At 45.4% G+C, this 19,512-nt stretch overlaps 1 protein-coding gene and 1 pseudogene across 1 annotated transcript; both read left to right on the top strand.

Moving 5' to 3' along the window:
- The first annotated feature begins 44 nt into the window (after window positions 1-44).
- On the top strand, window positions 45-12,366 carry GCM2 (glial cells missing transcription factor 2). The gene is given in 9 exon segments (XM_058285112.1): window positions 45-108; window positions 2,431-2,874; window positions 3,760-3,884; window positions 8,083-8,339; window positions 8,464-8,527; window positions 8,529-8,576; window positions 9,455-9,518; window positions 9,521-9,579; window positions 11,446-12,366. Coding segments are annotated over 9 exon segments (2,046 nt in total).
- Window positions 2,175-2,269, top strand: LOC111760118 (small nucleolar RNA U13; annotated as a pseudogene).
- Window positions 12,367-19,512: the final 7,146 nt, after the last annotated feature.

The following is a 19,512-nucleotide window of genomic DNA, read 5'->3' as shown; positions in this document are numbered from 1 at the left end:
GGCTCCGGGTCCCACGCCCCTGCGGACGCGAGTCTTCTCCCGGAATGCTAACTGAAGACCCCGCTGCTGAAATTAATTGCAATTTCGTTTGCGACTCAAGGAACGCGTGCAAGCACCTAGCAACCACGGTCGGAGCACCTGGGCGCGCGTCTTGTCCCACCCTCCATACACAGGCCCTTGAGAAAGCGAGAATTAAAAGGGTGTGAACAAAGGCCCTTCAACAGTGGTTACGTGCGAAATTCCAAACCTTTCGGAAGCGCGCGGTCCAATTTTCTCTCCACCTTCAACTCCTTTAGCCCAGGGGGCTGTTTTGGATTCTTTGATACACGCGTGCACCGAAATTGAACTTCTTCCCCTAGGGATCAGACTTGGACCTGAAATAGCGGCTGTACTCTTGATATCCCAGACGAAGGTTTTTGTTTTGTTTCGTTTTAAATGCCACGCTTATACTGAGACCAAAATTTAAAAAAAATATATATATATATATTTTTTTTTCATCCAGCTTGGCTTGTTGTCTGCCCACTTCCTTTAAGCCGACAAGCCTGTGTGTACCAGTCACCAGGTCTAAGGGAAGGCGGTGTGTTTTGTGCGCACAGCGGCAAAAATAAGTGAAACTGGGGTTTTCTTTTAAAACGAACGAAGGAACTAAACCCCGCAAATCAAACCTCCCTTGCGTAAAAATCGATTTGGCCTGTAACAACTATATGCTATGGGTTTTCACGGCTTGATGTTTCAGGAAGGTATTTGTTTATCTCAAAGTAGACCATAAAGTGAAAGCAGAACCCCTCCTAGCTCAGGCTGCGCGCGCGCCTCCGGTCCTTTCAAAACGATGCTTATTTCAAAGTCCCGCATCTCCATTTCCTGGCAAATATGGTGTAAATAGAATTAGATTAATTTACCTATTTTAATGTAAACTTAGGAAAGCCAAAGGCTTGTTTGTTTCCTTTTGGAGTAATGTGATATTACAAAATAAAAACTGTCATCAAGAACAGGACAGCTGGGACTATTTACAGTGTTCTGAATCATTGCAAATCGTGAGGTAAAGACGAAGAATAATTTTTTGAAAACAAAAAATACAGTTTAAATGCAAATTGCTTTGGAAAATATAATACAATTGAGCTTTTCTTAATATTACGTGGAAAACTTTGTACTCAATTATTTTCAGATTTGGCGGGGGGGGGGGGGGTGGGGGGTGGTGGTGATATTTTTCGAAGCTCCAGGATGTAGTATACTCAAAAATTCAAAAGACATTAAAGAGCGGAGCGGGTGGCTCAGTGATTGAGCGCCGGCCTCCCAGGTTCAATCACGGGTACCTCCTAAAAACAAACAATCGAAAAAAACCAACTCTCCTTTGGGATCGGATGTAGCTAGTTCGGTAGTGGAGCAACTGCTTCCCACGAATGAGGTCCTGGATTCAATTCCCAGTACCTCCCTTAAAAAAAATTAAAGATAATAAAATAGACAACATTAACATTTATGTATTTTAGTATACTTTCCACTTTGATTCAATTCTTCTACTAACATATTTTACCCAGACATAATTTTAGGTCAACTTGAAATGTATCCTCTCATTCTTCTGAAACTAAATATGATGAAGGCTTTATGACATTTTTTTTGGACCAAAATCCATTTAGAAGAAGTATATGATTAATTGTTTTGCCTTTAACATTAAAAAAGGTTATATTTATTTATGTTTTTGAAGGTAAGGACTTTCTAGGAACATTCCAAAAGCAGAGAGACAAGAAATGGTCTAACATTGTTTGTAATAAGACCAGAAGTTAATCTCTGCATTCTCAGAGGTAATTTTCTGCTTTCAAGTGATTTGAAAAACATTTTAAAGTATAAATTATCTGAAACTATCACATTTGACAAAACACCAATTTGTTTTTAAACTGAACTGCTAACACACAACAACAAAAAGCCGCTGAATGAAGGCGCTGCCGTAACCTTCGGTAATCCAAAGGTTGACACCAAAGTCTGGGCATAGTACTGGGTGAAAAGTGGACACAGCCCTTCGTTCCCACCCAGACCTTCATAATGACCAGTTGAGAGTGACTCTGACCAGAAACCCTGGGGATCTTTGGGGGACAGAAGGCTGGGCGGTGGGCGAAGACATCACTTTCTTCTGCGAGGACTTTTCGGCTGTGCACAGACTAAGTCCAGGTTAAAACTAGCTCCTTTTGTGGGTCATAAGCATGATGAATGGGTGTTCACGCGCGTGCGCGCGTGTGCAACCTTGTTAGGACGTAGGCACATTATCCGTCTGACATGAAAAAAAAAAAGCTGGAACAAGTAGCCACTGGCTTCCGCCCCAAGCTGGTCCCCGGGAGCTCTCCACTGCTCTGCAGCCATTGGCCGGCTGCTAGAAAGGGCACCTCACTCCTCGCTGGGCTTTTCCGAGGAAGCCTGCCTGTGACCTTGACCCGGCAGGTAGGAGGAGCCGCGGCGCGGACGCGCCTTTGCTTCTTCAGGCGCTTTCCCGCACTTTGTGTGCCGAGGGCGCGCCTGCTTTTTCCGCCTTTCGCCCGCGCGAGGGACCAATCCTGCGAGAGGCGCTGGCAAGGGCGCCCTCCCGCCGCGTCCCGCGCAGCATTCGGCGGCGCCAAGGCCCAGGGGGCGCAAGTCTCCGGGTTTGGGGTAACGTGGGTTCGGGGCATCCTCCTCTGCCAAGGATCCGCCTGCAGGGGCCGGCTCGTCTTTCGCTGGGGCTGGGAACCCAAGCTTCTCGAGCAGGGAATAAATTCTGGAAGCGCATCTTCGCAGCCGCCCAGGGCCCTTGGTGGGTCCAAAGAGCGACTGAAGAAGCGCCAATCGATTTATTTTATTGGGCGCCTCCACGCGCGGGAAGCGCCCCGGGTGAGGTGGCCGGGGAAGGTGAGGTGATCAGGCGATCGCCCAGATGCTCTGGTGGAGAAGGCCTCTGCCCTGGCCCTGGGGGAGCCCACGGTGCCCTCTGCCTCCTCGCTGGGGTCCTCCAGTCCCAGAAAACCTCCTTAACCTGGAATAGGAGTAAATATTAATACGATTTTGTCATGGTATTTCGAGAAATATTTTTTAATGGCGAATTTTAAAGAGTTGTTTCAGGAGGCGACAACTGAGAGCTCACCGAGTCCCAAACCCTCATTTAAAAGATAAAGGAAATTGAGGCCCAGGATGAGGAGAGGCCGAAGTAGAGCTACCCGCCTGGAGAGACCCTCCGCTGGGGGCGGCGGAACTCCCCTCCCCTCTCCCCTTCCCACCCCCCCACCCACCCCCCCCCCCCCAGGCTCAGAGGGGCCGCAGCAAGAGCCCGGAACAGGGGTCCAAAGAGGGCCGGCCCCCAGCAGGGCGGCGTGGCGCGGTTCCTCGGGGGCCAGACACCGCTCCCGCGCTGTCCTGCACTTGGCCCGGCTGTCAAGGCTCTTGCCTCGAAAGCCTCCACCCAAGCCTTCTGCTAAACCTCGGAGGAGGGGCGTCGATAGAGGTTTAAAAACAAGCTTTTTAACTTAAATGAGACTTTCCAGCTTCCTCACTAACACCCACCCCCCAACCCCATCTAGGCAGGCTGGAGAACTTTCAGCACCACGGGCGGGGACAGGGCTTCGCACAGTCCAGCTTCGGGAGCGCTGGACGAATCGCAGGCGCCGGCTCTCTCCTTCCCTCCTCCCTCCCTCTCTATCTCCGCACACAGACACGCACGAGCGCGTGCCACTTTCTTTTTAGAGACAAAAAGGCACCTAGCGCACCTCTCGGGTTTTTTTTTTTTTTTTTGTCTTTCAGGATCCTGGGCGGAGAGCGCCAGAGGGCAGAGGCGGCTGCCGGCGGCCGCGGCGCGGAAGGCGGACTGTGTGTGCTCCCGGGGGATGACGCTCATCTGGGACATCAACGACCCGCAGATGCCGCAGGTGCGCGAAGCCGGGGGTGCACGCTCGCGGGGCGCTGTCCACCCAAAGAACGGGGAGCTGGCATCCGAGTCCTTTAACTGTGCGGCACCCCCCACCCCAGCGCACCCACAATCAAACCCGACAGCTCTCAGAAGTAGAGACAACTTCTCTAGACTCTCAAAGGGTAGAGCCACTTCATCTCCCAGTTCTTTCCATGCGCTCGCCGGAAAACTCACGGAAAGTGAGCCAGAACTTTCCATTAGGCTCCACGTCGAGGCGGGAGCAGGATCCCTCTTCCCTTCACTCCCCTTTAAGCAGCGTTGGTTTTAAGGGTAGAATTCAGGTGCCTATCCCTTACCCATTCTTTGCAATCACGAGAAACTTAAGGGAAAATCGCACCGAATGTAAAGATCACTGTTTCTCAAGGAACAAAACAGCGAGATACAATCATAAGTCGAGGTAGCCTGAATCTTTAACAAAAAGTGCAACTTGGGCAATTTCTTCAAACTGGCTGCCGGGATGAAGCACGGCTTCTTGGAGACTCCTGATTTATTCTAACTATGCTAAAGGTTCTCACAGAGTCTCTAGAATTTGGAATTTGGACATAACTTCTGAGCTTACTTCTCTAATGGCAGGGAAATCTCCATCCTTTTAGGGTGAATTTGATTTTTTTTTTTTAATGGCCCAAAGTAGTTTGGAACCAAGTCCAGGAATGACATGGGCAAAATGCTTGGTCCTACTGATTCAGGTATAAAAAAAAATTGGAGTTTTTTTAGATGGAGGGGTGTGGGAGACAGTGGCTCTCCAAGCATTGGCAAAGATGATGTTGGACAATGTTGTGGCATAAGGCATGGCATGGCAGATATGTGTTTATTCATCTATTATGTGTCAGTGTTCAGATGGACAGCAATTCATTAGCAAGGTTTTGTAGGCTTTCAAAGGGATTAGCACCCATTTGAATGTACATGTTTGTGGTAGATTTGCTTGTTTGTTTGAAGTCTGCCTGCCTGGCAGTCGTACTGTTTCATTTTGGCGAAATTGACCACAATTACTGATGCACATTGCATCCCTTACTGGCTTCTGTCCTCTTTAATTGACCTAAGGAACAAATCTAATATTGCATGTTAAGAGACCTCACATCCAGATAATGTAAAGATAGCTCATCTCCCAGGCATTTTCTACACTGCTTATGTAAATGTGAATTATTTTTCCTTTGGAAGCTGGATCCTAAGCGGGGAGGGTATGTAACAACTCAAAAGGGACATGGCAAGCTGAGAAATAGAAAAGAGACCTGGAGGCTGAACTCCTAAGCCCAGCCCTGCTCTGGCTAACCTGGGGGAGAGAGTGTACTGCCTGTATGACCTTGAGAATGTCCCTGAGTTTGCCTTAGTCTCAGGCTGCTCACCTGTCATCACGTGGGGGAACTCGATAACAATCTCAAACTCTCCTCCAGGTCTGCCGCCACTTTCAGTGTGTATGTGTGTGTGTGCATGTACATGCCAACACTTATAGCTAATGAAACCCAATCCTGGCAGCCTCCGCTGTTGTTTTGATTTAAAAATACAGTCTCTGTGGCTTCACCTTCAGGGTCACTACCTCATTAGATGGTGTGAGACATGTGAACCTAGTCTACTAACCTTACTGGGGAGCACAAAAAGGAACAGCCTCTTCTGGAAAATTGTCAACTTGTTACTGAGATCCTCAAAGTAAAATGTGCTCTTTTAAAACAGACATTCACATTCAGAGCTGGGCTCATCATTCTGTATTTCACTTGTCACTTACCTTCAATGTATTAATTTATGTCAATGACAACACTTGCGAGAAAAGCTAAATAAGACCTATGATTATTAATAATTATTTCAACATCATCCTGGTGGCATTGGAAAGAAAATCACCTTTTAACCTTATTACTCTTAGAATGGACAATATGAGTGATGTATGCAAATCTGAGTTATCCAACCGAGAGTGCTCCTGCTGTGCAAATGTTAGCATCTAATTTCCCTAGGGTGGTGGGAGGACAGAGGAGGTGCAAATAGCTTACCACTGGGACAATACTTTCCTGGCCTCTATCACACTGCTAAAGCTGTGATCCGCCACAGACCTGTTTAAATTCCGAGTTGTGCCACTGTTGGAAAGCTATCTGTATAATCTTCACTTCCTTCTCTGTTTAATAGAGAAGACCCCATCTTGCAGGGTTTCTTACTGCATATGAAACCCTTAGCTTAGTATGGTTTTTTGGGCTTTCTTGTCTCTGACCCAACTTCTCAACTCTGCCAGTGAAATGCGCAAGCAGCTATAGATGAGCAATAAACAAATGCCCCTGGCTGTGTACCAATAAAACTTTATTTTATGGGCACTAAAATTTGAATTCCATATAATTTTCATGTGCCACAACATCTAATTCTTCTTTTGATTCCCCACCCCCCAACCATTTAAAAGTGTAAAAACCATGCTTAGCTCACAGGCTGCACAGAAACAGCAGGTGGGATTCAGCCCCTGGCCTCTAGTCTGCCCCCCTCTGCACCCCCACATCCTAGAGAGTACCTTGCAAAGAGTCAGTGCTCAGTAAATAAGAATTCTGTATGAAATTTATATGCAGGAAAGACATTGTTGCAATAAAAATAATTCGTGAAGTGTACCTAGGCCACCAAATGTGAATACTAAAGCTGCGCTCAGTCATTTAGAGGTAAGTTGCTATTTCAGACATATGGTTCTTTGTTGAGGAGAATGATGATCCCATACTGTGGTAGGGAGATGCCCATGGGTTCTTGGACTCCCCAACACCCCAATTCTCCAGGTTTACCTTGACAGGTTCTACATCACACAATGCCCTTTGTTTGTTTATTGTTGTTTTTTTAAAAATAATTTTAATTTATTTTTGGAAGATACATAGATTACATAAAATGTTACATTAAAAAATATAGGGGATTCCCATATGCCCCATTCCCCACACACCCTACTTTTCCCACACTAATGACTTCTTTCATTAGTGTGGTCCATTCATTGCCACTGCTGAACACATCAATGTAGTGAACACATCTTGGAGCATTGCCACACAGCATGGATTATAGTCTACATTGTAGTTTACACTCTCTCCCACTTCATTCTGAAGGTTATGGCAGGATATATAATGTCCTGTATCTGTCTTTGCAATGCCATTCAGGACAATTCCAAGCCCCGAAAATGCCCTCCATATTACACCTCTTTTTCTCTCTCCCTGACTTCAGCACCTCCAGTGGCCACTGTCTCCACATCAATGACATTGCTAGAATCACAATAAGTCTACAGTAGAATACCAGTAAGTCCACTCTAGTCCATATTTTATTCCCCAGTCCTGAGGATTCTAGGACGGTAATACCCACTCCATCTTTAATTGAGAGGGGGCTTTGATCCCATAATGGCTGATGGATGGACTCTCTTGCTTGCACTTGTAGACTCTCTCATTTCCTTGGTGTGGTGGTTGTCCATCCTCACCTCCTTGCTAGTTGTCCTGGGTGAGTCCAATGAACTGGAGTGTAGGTGTTGCAATTCCACTGACGCTCACACAGTGCCGTTTTAACTTGGAAAGCTGTTGGCTGGGAGTGGGGGCAAAGCTGCTCTAGTCTTCACTGACAGTCTGGTAGCACTACTGATGTGACTAACAGATTTTGGATAGAGCATGAGCTTTTGCAGAAGAAGCATTGGGTGGAAGTAAAGGTATGTACAGACTAAATGCCATTCTGTGAAAGAGCACTCCAATTACGTTTTATCCTGGCACTTTGATAGTTAACTTGAATATATTTTCCACATTTAAAAACACCAAGAAGTGGATAACATAGTGGTAAGGAGTACAGACTCCAGAGCTGCCTCTCGCTAGTCTGTGTGACCTTGGTAAGTCAACTAACCTCTCTGCCCTCAGTTTCCTTTCTGTAAATGGTAGAAATGACAGTAACTATTGTCTGCCTGTGTTGTGAACTCTAGATGAATTGAAACGCGTAAAGCATTTAAGAATTAAGCACTATGAAGCATTTCCTGTTATTATTCTCCCAGTTGTCAGAATGCAGGACAAACTGGATGAGTGGGATTTTGTGAGAGCATAGTTTCCGGGTTTTAGATGTCTGGATTTTAAAACACATAGTTTTTATTCGAATTGTGCATGCAAAAGAAAGTAAAGCTCAATGGCTGCAGCTTGCACTTGATAAATCTGACCGCCTTGCCTGCCTGCGCGCGCCCCTCGCAGGAGCCCACCCACTTCGACCACTTCTGTGAGTGGCCCGACGGCTACGTGCGCTTCATCTACCGCGGCGACGAGAAGAAGGCGCAGCGCCACCTGAGCGGCTGGGCCATGCGCAACACCAACAACCACAACGGCCACATCCTCAAGAAATCGTGCCTGGGCGTGGTGGTGTGCGCGCGCGCCTGCGCGCTCCCGGACGGCTCCCGCCTGCAGCTGCGCCCGGCCATCTGCGACAAGGCGCGGCTGAAGCAGCGGAGCATGTGAGCGCGCGCCGCCGGGCGGGGCGGGCGGCCTTGGGCTCCAGGTTCCCTCTTCCCGACTAACTTCACTTTTCTTCCACCAGAAGGGCTGTTATTAAATATACCCCTCCTCTGGGTTTTGCAGAAAAGCATGCCCCAACTGTCATTCCACTTTGGAGTTGATTCCCTGCCGAGGGCACAGCGGGTACCCCTGTTACCAACTTCTGGCGGCTTGATGGCAACGCGATATTTTTTCAGGTGGGTGGGGTGAAGCCACAGGTTGTGATGGCTTTTTTCATCCTTTCCGTAGGGGACTGTCTTTACTTGGCCAGGACTGCCTTGACAAACACCACACACTGGGTTGGCTTAACAACAGGGATTTATTAGCTCACCGTTTTGGAGGCGAGATATCCAAAATCAGGTATTGGCAGGCTTGCTTTCCCTTAGAGTCTGTAGTGTTCTGGCCATCCTCTGTCACATGGGGAGCCTCTCCTTACATCTCCTCATCTGTTTCTGCTGGCTTCTGGCCTTCTGCAGACTTCTGCTTCCATGTCCAATTTCCTTTTCCATAAGTAAAGTCCTTATAAAGTCTGTAAAAAGGACATCAGCTGTTTGAGTTAAGGCACAGCTGGGTTCAATTTGGCCTCGTCTAAATAGGTTCTTTGAAGAACCTATTCGGAAACGAGTGCCCACCTTAACTAATAACTTCCTCAAAGGTCCCCATTTACAAATGTTCCACACCTACTGACATGGGTTGACTTGAACCCGTCTTTATGGAGGACATGACTCAATCCCCAACGGAGACCAACCACCTGCTGTGTGCCCTGGGAACACTGGACCAACCCAAAGACAGCTCTGATGGCCAGAAATAGTTGTTGAAACTCCCCGAGACCCACCTAGCTCACCGGAGTTAGCACCTCTGCAGTGTTCTATAAGGGCGCGTGATGGCAAATCAGGTTATAGTCTGATTGGCTTAACAGAGTGAGAGGATTGGAGGCAATCTTTGAGGATGTCTATCATTGATGCTGTGTTACATTAGTTCAAGGGTATTTCTTCTCGGCCATTTTGAAAAAATAATTGAGATGGTTTTTTGCCCAGCATGACCAAGTATGTGATTTATTTCTTCAAAAACACAGGCCAAGGGAGTCCATGATCACCCCAGACCAGAGAGTAAATCAGAAACAGAAGCTAGAAGAAGTGCAACAAGAGACAAATGGCCTCTTCCTACCAACCCCAGAAAAAGAGAAGCAGAGAACCAGAGGTAATGGAGAGCTGGCATTGTGCCATGGTCTGTATTATTTTCACTGCGTGATACCCTGATAATCATGTGAAATGTGAAGGTCACACATTATTCACAGAGGTGTGATTTTATGTGAAAATTATGTATCCCTAACAAATATCATTGAGTCAACACTCTGGATAGGGTTTCTAATCTCTTCTTTAAAAACAGAACGAAAACACTAACTCTTTAAGCAATGATACAGTCAGAGTATGTGCTGACCTTTTGACCCAAAGGCAATTATCCATTGGTAATAAAGGAATAAATATACAGTCCATCTTCATTATTTCTGGACTCCATATTTGCAAATGCACCTACTCACTAAAACGTATTTGTAACCCAAAATCAATATTCACAGTACCTATGCAGTCATTTGCAGACAGGTACAGTGCGGTAAAAACAGAGTCACCCAACACATACGTTCCTGGAGAGCAACTGACGCTCTGCCCTTTTGTGTCAGGTCTCCTGCTGTAAACAAGTGTCATTTTTATGGTATATTTAGTATCATGATTTTTACATTTTTGTGCTTTTTATGAGTGATTTCGCTGTTTAAAATGGACCCCAAGAGTAGTGCTGAAGTGCTGTCTAGTGTTCCAAAGCACAAGAAGGCTGTGATGTGCCTTACGGAGAAAATATATGTGTTAGATAAGCTTCGTTCAGGCGTGAGTTATGGTGCCATTGGCTGTGAGTTCAATGTCATGAATCAACAATATATATACGTTTCCATTAAATAAAACACACATAAAACAAGTTTATGTATTGGTTGGTTGGAGAAAATGTTGTGACAAGGTGCTTGCAGGAACCTAGCCCTGCATTTCCCCTGGGGCAGTGGTTCAGTGTTCATAAATTCAGTATTTACAAAGATTTTACAGAACATAATGGTAAGAATCGACTGTCTGCTCATAGCACCAGTGAGTTAGCAGTACATCCTGAAGAGAGCTCTTTCTGTTATTTACATAGGAACAGATAGAATTTCTCTGGGCAATTTGGTCCAGTTTGGCTTTCCAACCAAAGCATATTGAGCAGAGTGTTGATATAAGGATAACAGAAACTGACATCCTTTGAGCACTTCTGTGTGCCAGGCACTGGTCTAAGAGTTTCACACATTTGATGGCACAAAAACCTCAAATGGTGGTTTCTATATTCACCAATTGCAATGAATGTCCCGTAATGATGGAGGAGGTTGCTGTTATGGGAGGAATGGGATGAGGGGAGTGGGGGGTATATGGGAACCTCATATTTTTTTTAATATAACATTAAAAAAAAATAAAGACTAAAAAATGGACAAAACACTTTAACAAATTTAACAAGTTACCAAATAAACACAAGGGAAATAGGGAAACTGGATGTATATTGGTGGTTATTTTGGAACTCTACTTTCTGTAAGGTTTTTTGGTAATCCTTACAACTTCTCTAATTAAAAAAGATGTGTCATCCTGGAAATGGAAAAAAGATTAAATTTAGTCAACAATAAAAAGAAAAAGAAAAAAAAAAAAAAGTCAAGGCTCAGAGAGGTTCAGTAACTTGTTCGGTTGGTGAGAGACAGAGCCAAAATTTAAACTTAGGTCTGTGTACTCTTGAGCCTCTGCTATTATGGATGTAGGATGGGGGAGAACCCAGATCCATCCTGCCCGGCCCCGATGGGCCCTCCACATTCAGTAGCATGATGTGCACACCTGAGCAAGCTCAAGTTTGCAACCCATAGATTATGAGTGCCAGCTGTGTTCATGACACAGAACCCACCAAGCAGGAGTTTGGTTTTTTCCATTCAGTTGGTCTGCTGCTATTACAGGTGAGAATGTCCACACAATTCACATGCCGTATGTCTCTATTTGTATCATTTTTCAGGTAAGAGAGAGTCAAGACAGCCGTGGACATTTCATCAACTTAGCTTCTCTGGACAATCCAGAACAGCTTGATGTAATTACTGACACTGGTTTCCCTATTCCAGGGCAGCCTTGCCCTTCCTTCCCAAACTCTGATGCTTACAAAGCCACCTTCCAGGGAGACATAATGCCAGCCTTTCAGAAATATCCAAACCCAAGGATCTACTTGCCCAGGTCACCTTGTAGCTATGAACTGGCAGGCCCTGGTGACATCGTTTCAAGCCCATATCCAAGTCTTCATAAGGATTCTCCTGATAGCCCTACTGACGTAGACTGGGCTCATCTGAATCCCCTGCAGTATAACGTCAATTCCCACAGCAGCTATGAGAGGAGCTTTGATTTCACCAGCAATCCACGTGGCTGGAAACCAGCTCTTGGAAAGCCCGGCCTTGGGCAGAGCGCTGACCATGGACAGTTCCAGGCCGTGGCCACTCACCCTTATTATAACCCAGAGCAACCTTGCAGGTACCTGCAGGTTCCCTCACCTGGTGCCCCGGCCTTACAGACGGTCATCACCACCACCACCAAAGTGTCCTACCAGGCCTACCAGCCTCCCACTCTGAAATACAGCGATAACGTGTGCCACATCAAGAGCTTCGCGAGCTGTAGTTATGAAAACAGCCCAGTGGCCATCTATCCAGAATACTCTCTGGAGCTAGAAGGGCCAGACACCAGGACAGCCTCTCCAGCAGGGCCGCTTCCTCTGAAAGTTCCAGAAGACTACCCGGCCATCAGATCCACTTTGCCCCTTCCTCAAGAGACAGCTCCCTCCAGAGCAAACCGAGCAGAAACTTGGGATGTGTATCCATCTGCGCTGGGCTTGGCAGTCAATTGTTCAGACAGAGTCAGTCAGTTCCTTGGCTATGACAATGAGGACTTTTGAAAGATGGTCCAGCATACATCATAACACTGGTACACATACAAGCAATGCAGAGGGACACGGGAACTCTCTCGTTGGCGTGGGAGTTTCATCTTGTATGCCAAGAGATATTTATGGTGGTAAAAATGCTGATTAGTTGAGAACATTATCAGTTGGAAATATTTAGATGGTACAGGGAAAATTTTGCCGAGCATTTATAAATGCACTGCAGTAAGTTGAAGGAGGTTTGGAATGTGTAGCTCTTTCAAATGAACAAATGAGGACGAAATATTAGCCCAAGTTCACTTAGCTTATTAGCGGGTGTAGGAGTCGACACACTACCCTTTTCCCACTAAACCACACCAGGGAATTTCACAAATCCTTATTTGGTCCTTAGAGGCTGCCAAAATAGCTACAAGAAGAAATCATTACAATCATCTCCTGAATCATTTCATAAAATTGTATTTAGCACATAGAACCTGTTCAAATAGCTTCAGGAAATAATTTGGTCATTTAATCTCCAAGGTGTGTGTGTGTATGTATATGTATATATATATACACATAATAATGCTTTTTTCTTAATCCTTGGCAATGACAAAATTCAGTTCTTAAAATAATTTTTTCTTTCATAATCAGCTAAATACCTTAACATCAATTATTGTTTTCCAAACAGAGACAGCCTAACAATAATGCTGTGTATTTAATGGATTAGTCTTGTACTAAATACATTTTTTCTGATTAGGTTTCTTAGAATACGAATTTTTTTCCAAATGGTTTTACTATTCCTTTCTTAATCTTCATAAATATGATAATGTTATTTAATTAAATATAATAAAGACATTTTAAAGTAATGTTGCTGATGTTTATTTCAAAACCATTGAGAACAAATATTGTTCCTATTATGTTTGTAAAACAGATGAAAATGTGTGAGTAGCTTATTGAAGAGTTTTGTAGTTTATTTTTAAAAGACCTATTTGCTGTATTCTGTAATAACAGCCTATCAAAGCATTTGGAATTTGCACACACACCCATTCTGGCGCAGCTCCCAGTATGCGGTAAGTAAAAATATTCCCCCAGTGTTGAGGGTGATCCTAGGCAGTCCACAGTGATTTGTTACTTTAATAGTTAAGGATTTATTTTAATGTGCCATGGGGAAGGTAGAAATAATCCATCAAACCTATGATTGCAGGATATTTTTGCCTAGACAAAGCAAAATAGGTTTTTGTTTCTGTTGTAAGGCAAGGCAATGTGAAGAACACTAGTAAACAGATAATACGGGCATCAAGGAAAGGCCAGCAATCATCTAAATGTTTTGAGAAACACTGAATAATGGGACACAGCACCCACGAGCCAGGGACCAGGGACTGGGAGGGAGGGGCCAGCTGGAAAGTGTCAGTGGAGACAAAAGGAGGTCGGACAGAGCTGGGTCAACGGGGAAAACACAGGCAGTGTGACTTTGGCCTTCGGAAAGTTGAACCTGGCACTGAAGAATCTTGGCAGTGGGCAATACTCAGAAGCCAGGCTGTGGGGACTGACCTCAGGCGAGGCAGGTGAAGGGAGGGCACGCCCCCAGTGTTGGCCAGGGCCCCAAGCCGCCCGTCCTCCGGGAGCAAGGTGGCAGATCAATTCCTGCCGACCGGGCCGCCTGAGGGAGGCACCGGGAGGCTTCGGGGCTGTCGAACCAGTCTAAGCAAGAGTTTTCTGGGAAATGAGTGGACGTAGGAAACGTTCAAGGACCTAGCTGTCATGTTATTAGCACTAAATAGCAACTAGTAATACTATGGATTAGTAACTGTTTGCTGACTAATTTAACATTAGCTTTCAGAGATGGGGAGTGTAAGGCAGGGCTGCCGAGACTACTGGATGCTTCAGTTTGATGAGCTGATGAAGAGGTGTATTCATCAGCCCAAGGGGTGCTGATGCAAAGTACCAGAGCTCTGTTGGCTTTTATAAAGGGTATTTATTTGGGGTAGGAGCTTAGAGTCACAAGGCCATAAAGAGTAAACTACTTCCCTCACCAAAGTCTGTTGCCACACGTTGGGGCAAGATGGCTGCCAGGCTCTGCGAGGGCTCGGCCTTCCTCTTCCTCTCCAGGCTCCGTGGTCCCAGCTTCTTCTGGTCTCAGCTGTAGGCTGGTATAAGGCTCTTCTTTCTCCCCGGGACTCATTTCTTTCCAGGATCAGCTGTTCTGCTCGCTTCACAAGGTCAGCTGTAGACCATCAGGCTCTCACTCTTCACTCTCCTCGCTTACCTCACGTATGTGCTTCTCTGTGTATTTGCTTCCGTGGCCTCTAGCATCAAAACTCCAGCTCTCTGGAAGCAGACTTGGCCCAGTGGTTAGAGCGTCCGTCTACCACATGGGAGGTCCACGGTTCAAACTCCGGGCCTCCTTGACCCGTGTGGAGCTGGCCCATGCGCAGTGCTGATGCACGCAAGGAGTGCCCTGCCACACAGGGGTGTCCCCTGCGTAGGGGAGCCCCACGCGCAAGAAGTGCACCCCATAAAGGAGAGCCGCCCAGCGCGAAAGAAAGTGCAGCCTGCCCAAGAATGGCACCACCCACACAGAGAGCTGACACAGCAAGATGACGCAACAAAAAGAAACACAGATTCCCATGCCACTGACAACAACAGAAGCAGACAAAGAAGACGCAACAAATAGACACAGAGAACAGACAACCAGGGTGGGGGGAAGGGGAAATTAATTAATTAATTAATTTTTAAAAACCCACAGAACTCCAACTCTCTCCTCTGCTGTGTCTTTTCCTCTGCGAGTCCTGGCCCACCAACGGAGCGGGGACTCAACATCCTACTGACGTGGCCCAATCAAAGCCTGAATCAAAATTTAATCAGGTAAAAGCAAAATCTCTGGATCTAATACAATCTACTACACCCCAAAGAACAGACCAGTTTACAAACACAGTTCAATATCTATTTTTGGTATTCATAAAGGCCCTGGGGCAGCAGAGCGCATGATGGATTCAGGAATTTGAAGGACAACCAGAGGGACTAGATCATAGGAGCAAAGGAAAACATGGCATAAAATGAAGTTGGCATGGCAAGCAGGGCCCAGAGTCATGAAGTCCAGGATGGGGAATTTGGATTTATTTCAAGAGCAAAGGCAAACCACAGATGAATTCTAAGCTGAAAACTGACATGCTCTAATTCATATTTGGAGATGCTATGTAGATAATGAATTGAAGAGGGTTCAGGAAGCAGGGAAGCTTTTGCAAGTTGTCCAGGCAAGAAATGGTGATCGTTCGAATTAATGATAGTAGTAGAGATGGAAGGAATTGGACAAATTCAAGAGCTAGTTTGGAGAAGAATCTGTGGAATTTACTTATGATTTGGATGTGGACTAGTAAGAAAGAGGGAGAGACCAAGAATAACTGTAAATATCTGGCTTTGACAAACTGAGTGGCTGGTGTTGCCATTCTCTGAAGTAGTGGCAGCTGGGAAAGGAACAGTTTGTGACACTCAGATGGTACCTTAGTGTTTTTGAATCATCCGAGTTATCAAATGGATATAACCCTGGAGCTTTGTGGAGAGATCTGAGCTACAGATTGAAAACCAGACAATCATCAGCATAAAGAGTTTGTTTAAAGCCAAGAATAGTTCACCATGTAAGATAGTCTAGAGCTGCTCTGTCCAATATGATAGCCATAGCTTAGTGCAGTAATACAAATTAGTTAAGCAAATTAAATTAAATTAAATATCCAGTTCCTCCATTGGACTAGCCAAATATCAAGAGTTCAGAAGGCACATGTAGGGCTACCACACTGTATAGCACATGTATCAACTCTTCCATCCAGCAGTAGTATAGAGGGCAAAGAAAGGAGGAGCTGGAATAGAATTTTTGAGGAATTCCCAAATTTGGAGTTAGCAGGGAAGAGTCTAACAAAGAAGAGTTAGTGGCAACCTAAGTGTGCACACAGAAGCCACCACTCTTTCAAGAGGGAGAGGTAGGTCAACATTGTTGAATGCTGCTGTAAAGATGAGAAAAGTATTCATTGGATCAGGCAACATGGAAATCATTGGTGACTTTTACCTTCCTAGCTGCTAAAATATTTAAATACCAACAGGAATTTATTGGCTCAGGGTTTCAGGGGCTGGACGGTTTGCTCCCTCCAGGGGCTGATATCTTCTGCCCGGCGGGTAAACTTTGGTGTTTCTTGGCTTTTCCATCACAGGGCAATGCCCATGTCAGCCTCTTCTCCTTTCTCCTCTGGGTTTCCATTGACTTCCAGCTTCTGGCCACTCCCTGTGGCATCTCTCTCTGCCTGACTTTCCCTCTGCTTACAAAGGACTCCACAATCTAGGTTAAAGCCCAGCTTGATCCAGTGAGTTCATATCTTAACTGAAGTGACATTATTTATAATTTGTCTGCACCCACCAGAATGCAGACCCAGACCAAGGCCATATCCAAACTGGGGAACACAATTCACTCATCAGTGACTGTGAGAACAATGGTTTCCATGGTGTGATGGGTTGTATAAGGCTTATTGGAATGATTTGAGTGCGTGTAGGCAGTGAGAAGTTGGAGACAGCAATGTGTATTCTCTGGGTGATGCAAAGTTGATTTTGAAGTGTGAATAAAAATCTACCTGTTGGGTTAAAAACTGTAGTGATCAGGAAGTGGATATGACTCAAGCAATTGGGGTGCCCACCTACCACATGGGAGGTCCCAGGTTCAGTTCCTGGTACCTCCTAAAGAAAAGCAAGCTGATGCAATGAGTTGGCATGGCAAGCTGATGCAATGAGCTGATGCAATGAAGAGACACAAGGAAGAAACACAATGAGAGACACAACAAGCAGGAAGTGGAGGTAGCTCAAGCAACTGGCACTTCCCTCCCACATAGAGGTCCTGGGTATGGTTCCCATTGCCTACTAAAAAAAAGAGACAAGCAAAGAGTGAGAGCAAACAACAAGGGAGGCAGAAATAAATAAATAAATAAATCTTCAAAAAAACAAACACTGTAGCGATAACTCCAAATGTCTGCCAATGAAATTGCCTTGGTGTTAAAGTTGCTAGGTTTAGCAAATAAAAAATACAGTCATACAGCTAAATGTGAATTTAAATTTAACTGAGAATCCTGGATTTTTATCTGGTATTCCTACTTGATGGGAATATTATAGTTTAATTTCACTTTTATACAAAATATGGCATTTAATAAATTAAGAAGCTAAAAAACAGTATGTTTGCACAAAAACTATTTGATTACTAGACATTGTGAGAAAATAGTATTCACTTTATGTACTGAATGAGAGTGTATATAAATGTGTGTATATAAATCATGGCTAAACTTCATAAAGATTTTTAAAAAGCCAAAAATCACCCTTTAAATATTGTATTTACAAGAAAAAAGATAAACAAAAACATACTATTTACAAACCACACTTGAGTGACCAACCCGAGTCCTTCCACCAGCTTCTTCAGCTAATGCCACCCTGGTCATTCCTGCTTGGACAATGCTTGGTTTAAAGCATTAGACTCTATGCAAAACAGTGTCCTTCTTTACTCCTGCATTAGAAATATATTTTCCTAAGAGTTGGTTTTGCTGATCCTCTCTCAGATGGCTGAGCTACGCACATAACAAGGTGCTTTGTGGTTTGTCTGATATATCTTTTAAGCATAAGGCATTCTGTGGCCGGGGGGTGGGCAAGAAGAGAGAGAAAAAGTCACCTTTCAACCTCAGCCACCTGGGGCTCCCGATCGAGGTATCAGAAGGACACTACCGAGTATAAATGCCCTCTGCCTGCCTACCGAGGTCTCTGCCTGTGGGAAATAAACATTCTCTTTTCCAATGTTTTTAAAAACAAAAAGGGAAGCAGACTTGGCCCAGTGGACAGGGTGTCTGTCTACCACATGGAAGGTCCCTGGTTCAAACCCGGGCCTCCTTGACCCATGTGGAGCTGGCCCCATGCGCAGTGCTGATGTGCGCAAGGAGTGCCCTGACACGCAGGGGGTGTCCCCCGCGTAGGGGAGCCCCACGCGCAAGGAGTGCGCCCAGTAAGGAGAGCCGCCCAGCGCGAAAGAAAGTGCAGCCTGCCAGGAATGGCGCTGCACACACAGAGAGCTGATGCAGCAAGATGACGCAACAAAAAGAAACACAGATTCCTGTGCTGCTGACAACAACAGAAGTGGACAAAAACAAGAACATGCAGCAAATGGACACAGAGAACAGACAACTGGGGTGGAGCGGGGGGGGGGGGGGGGGAGGGGAGAGAAATAAATAAAATAAATCTTAAAAAAAAAAAAAAACAAAAAAGATTTATTTATTTCCACCCCCCCCCCATTGCCCCTGCTGTCAGCTCTGTATCCAGTTGCTGTGTGCTCTTCTGTGTCTGCTTGTATTCTCATTAGGGGGCTTCAGGAACCAATCCTGGGACCTTCCGGAGTATGAGAGAGACGATCATTCTCTTGTGCCTCTTCAGCTCCCTGTTCCACCATATCTTCTCATTGTTTCTCCTCTTGTGTCTCTTGTTGCATCGTCTTGCTGCGCCAGCTCTCCACCTTGGCTGGCACTCCCAAGTGGGGCAGCACTCCCACATGGGGCAGCATTCCGCGTAGGCCAGCTTGCCTTCACTAGGAGCCCCTGGTCATCGAACCCTGGACCTCCTATATGGTAGATAGGAGCCCAAATGCTTGAGCCACATCTGTTTACCTCTAATGCTTCTTAAAGGTGAAGTTTTAAAAACCCCATTTGAAAAACTCTTCTGCTTACAGTAGTCTGTTTATTAGACTACCATACCAGATTACCATAAACCACCTAAATTCCTTCTCTTAACCACCTAAATGTTATGCTTTTAAAGATCCTTTCTGGTGTTCCAATGCACAGCCATAAAACCCCTGAATTTGGGGAGCCTGTGCAACTCAGTGGTTGAGCACCTTCTTTGCACATACAAGGTCCTGGGTTCAATTGCGAGTACCTGCTCAAAACAACCCTGAATTCAAGTGTGCACAGAGTTGCAATGCCGAATGCAGGTGTGGAAGTCATCTATTCCAGGCTTCTGCCTTCCAGCTGGAGTACACCTGTGGGGTTCCCAACAGAGCCCATGCAGTTTCTTTGGGTGTTATAATTCCTCATCAGGAGAATATTGCTGTCATCATGGAACTCTAACAGGGGCTTTTAAAATAAAGTTACCACTTCACTTTGTGGTTTTGTGAACTCT

The sequence above is a fragment of the Dasypus novemcinctus genome, chromosome 22, assembly GCF_030445035.2.
Source record: "Dasypus novemcinctus isolate mDasNov1 chromosome 22, mDasNov1.1.hap2, whole genome shotgun sequence".
Taxonomy (NCBI): Eukaryota; Metazoa; Chordata; class Mammalia; order Cingulata; family Dasypodidae; genus Dasypus; species Dasypus novemcinctus.
The sequence above is the reverse complement of the archived record's forward strand: the minus strand, read 5'-3'. Positions and strand labels throughout refer to the sequence as shown.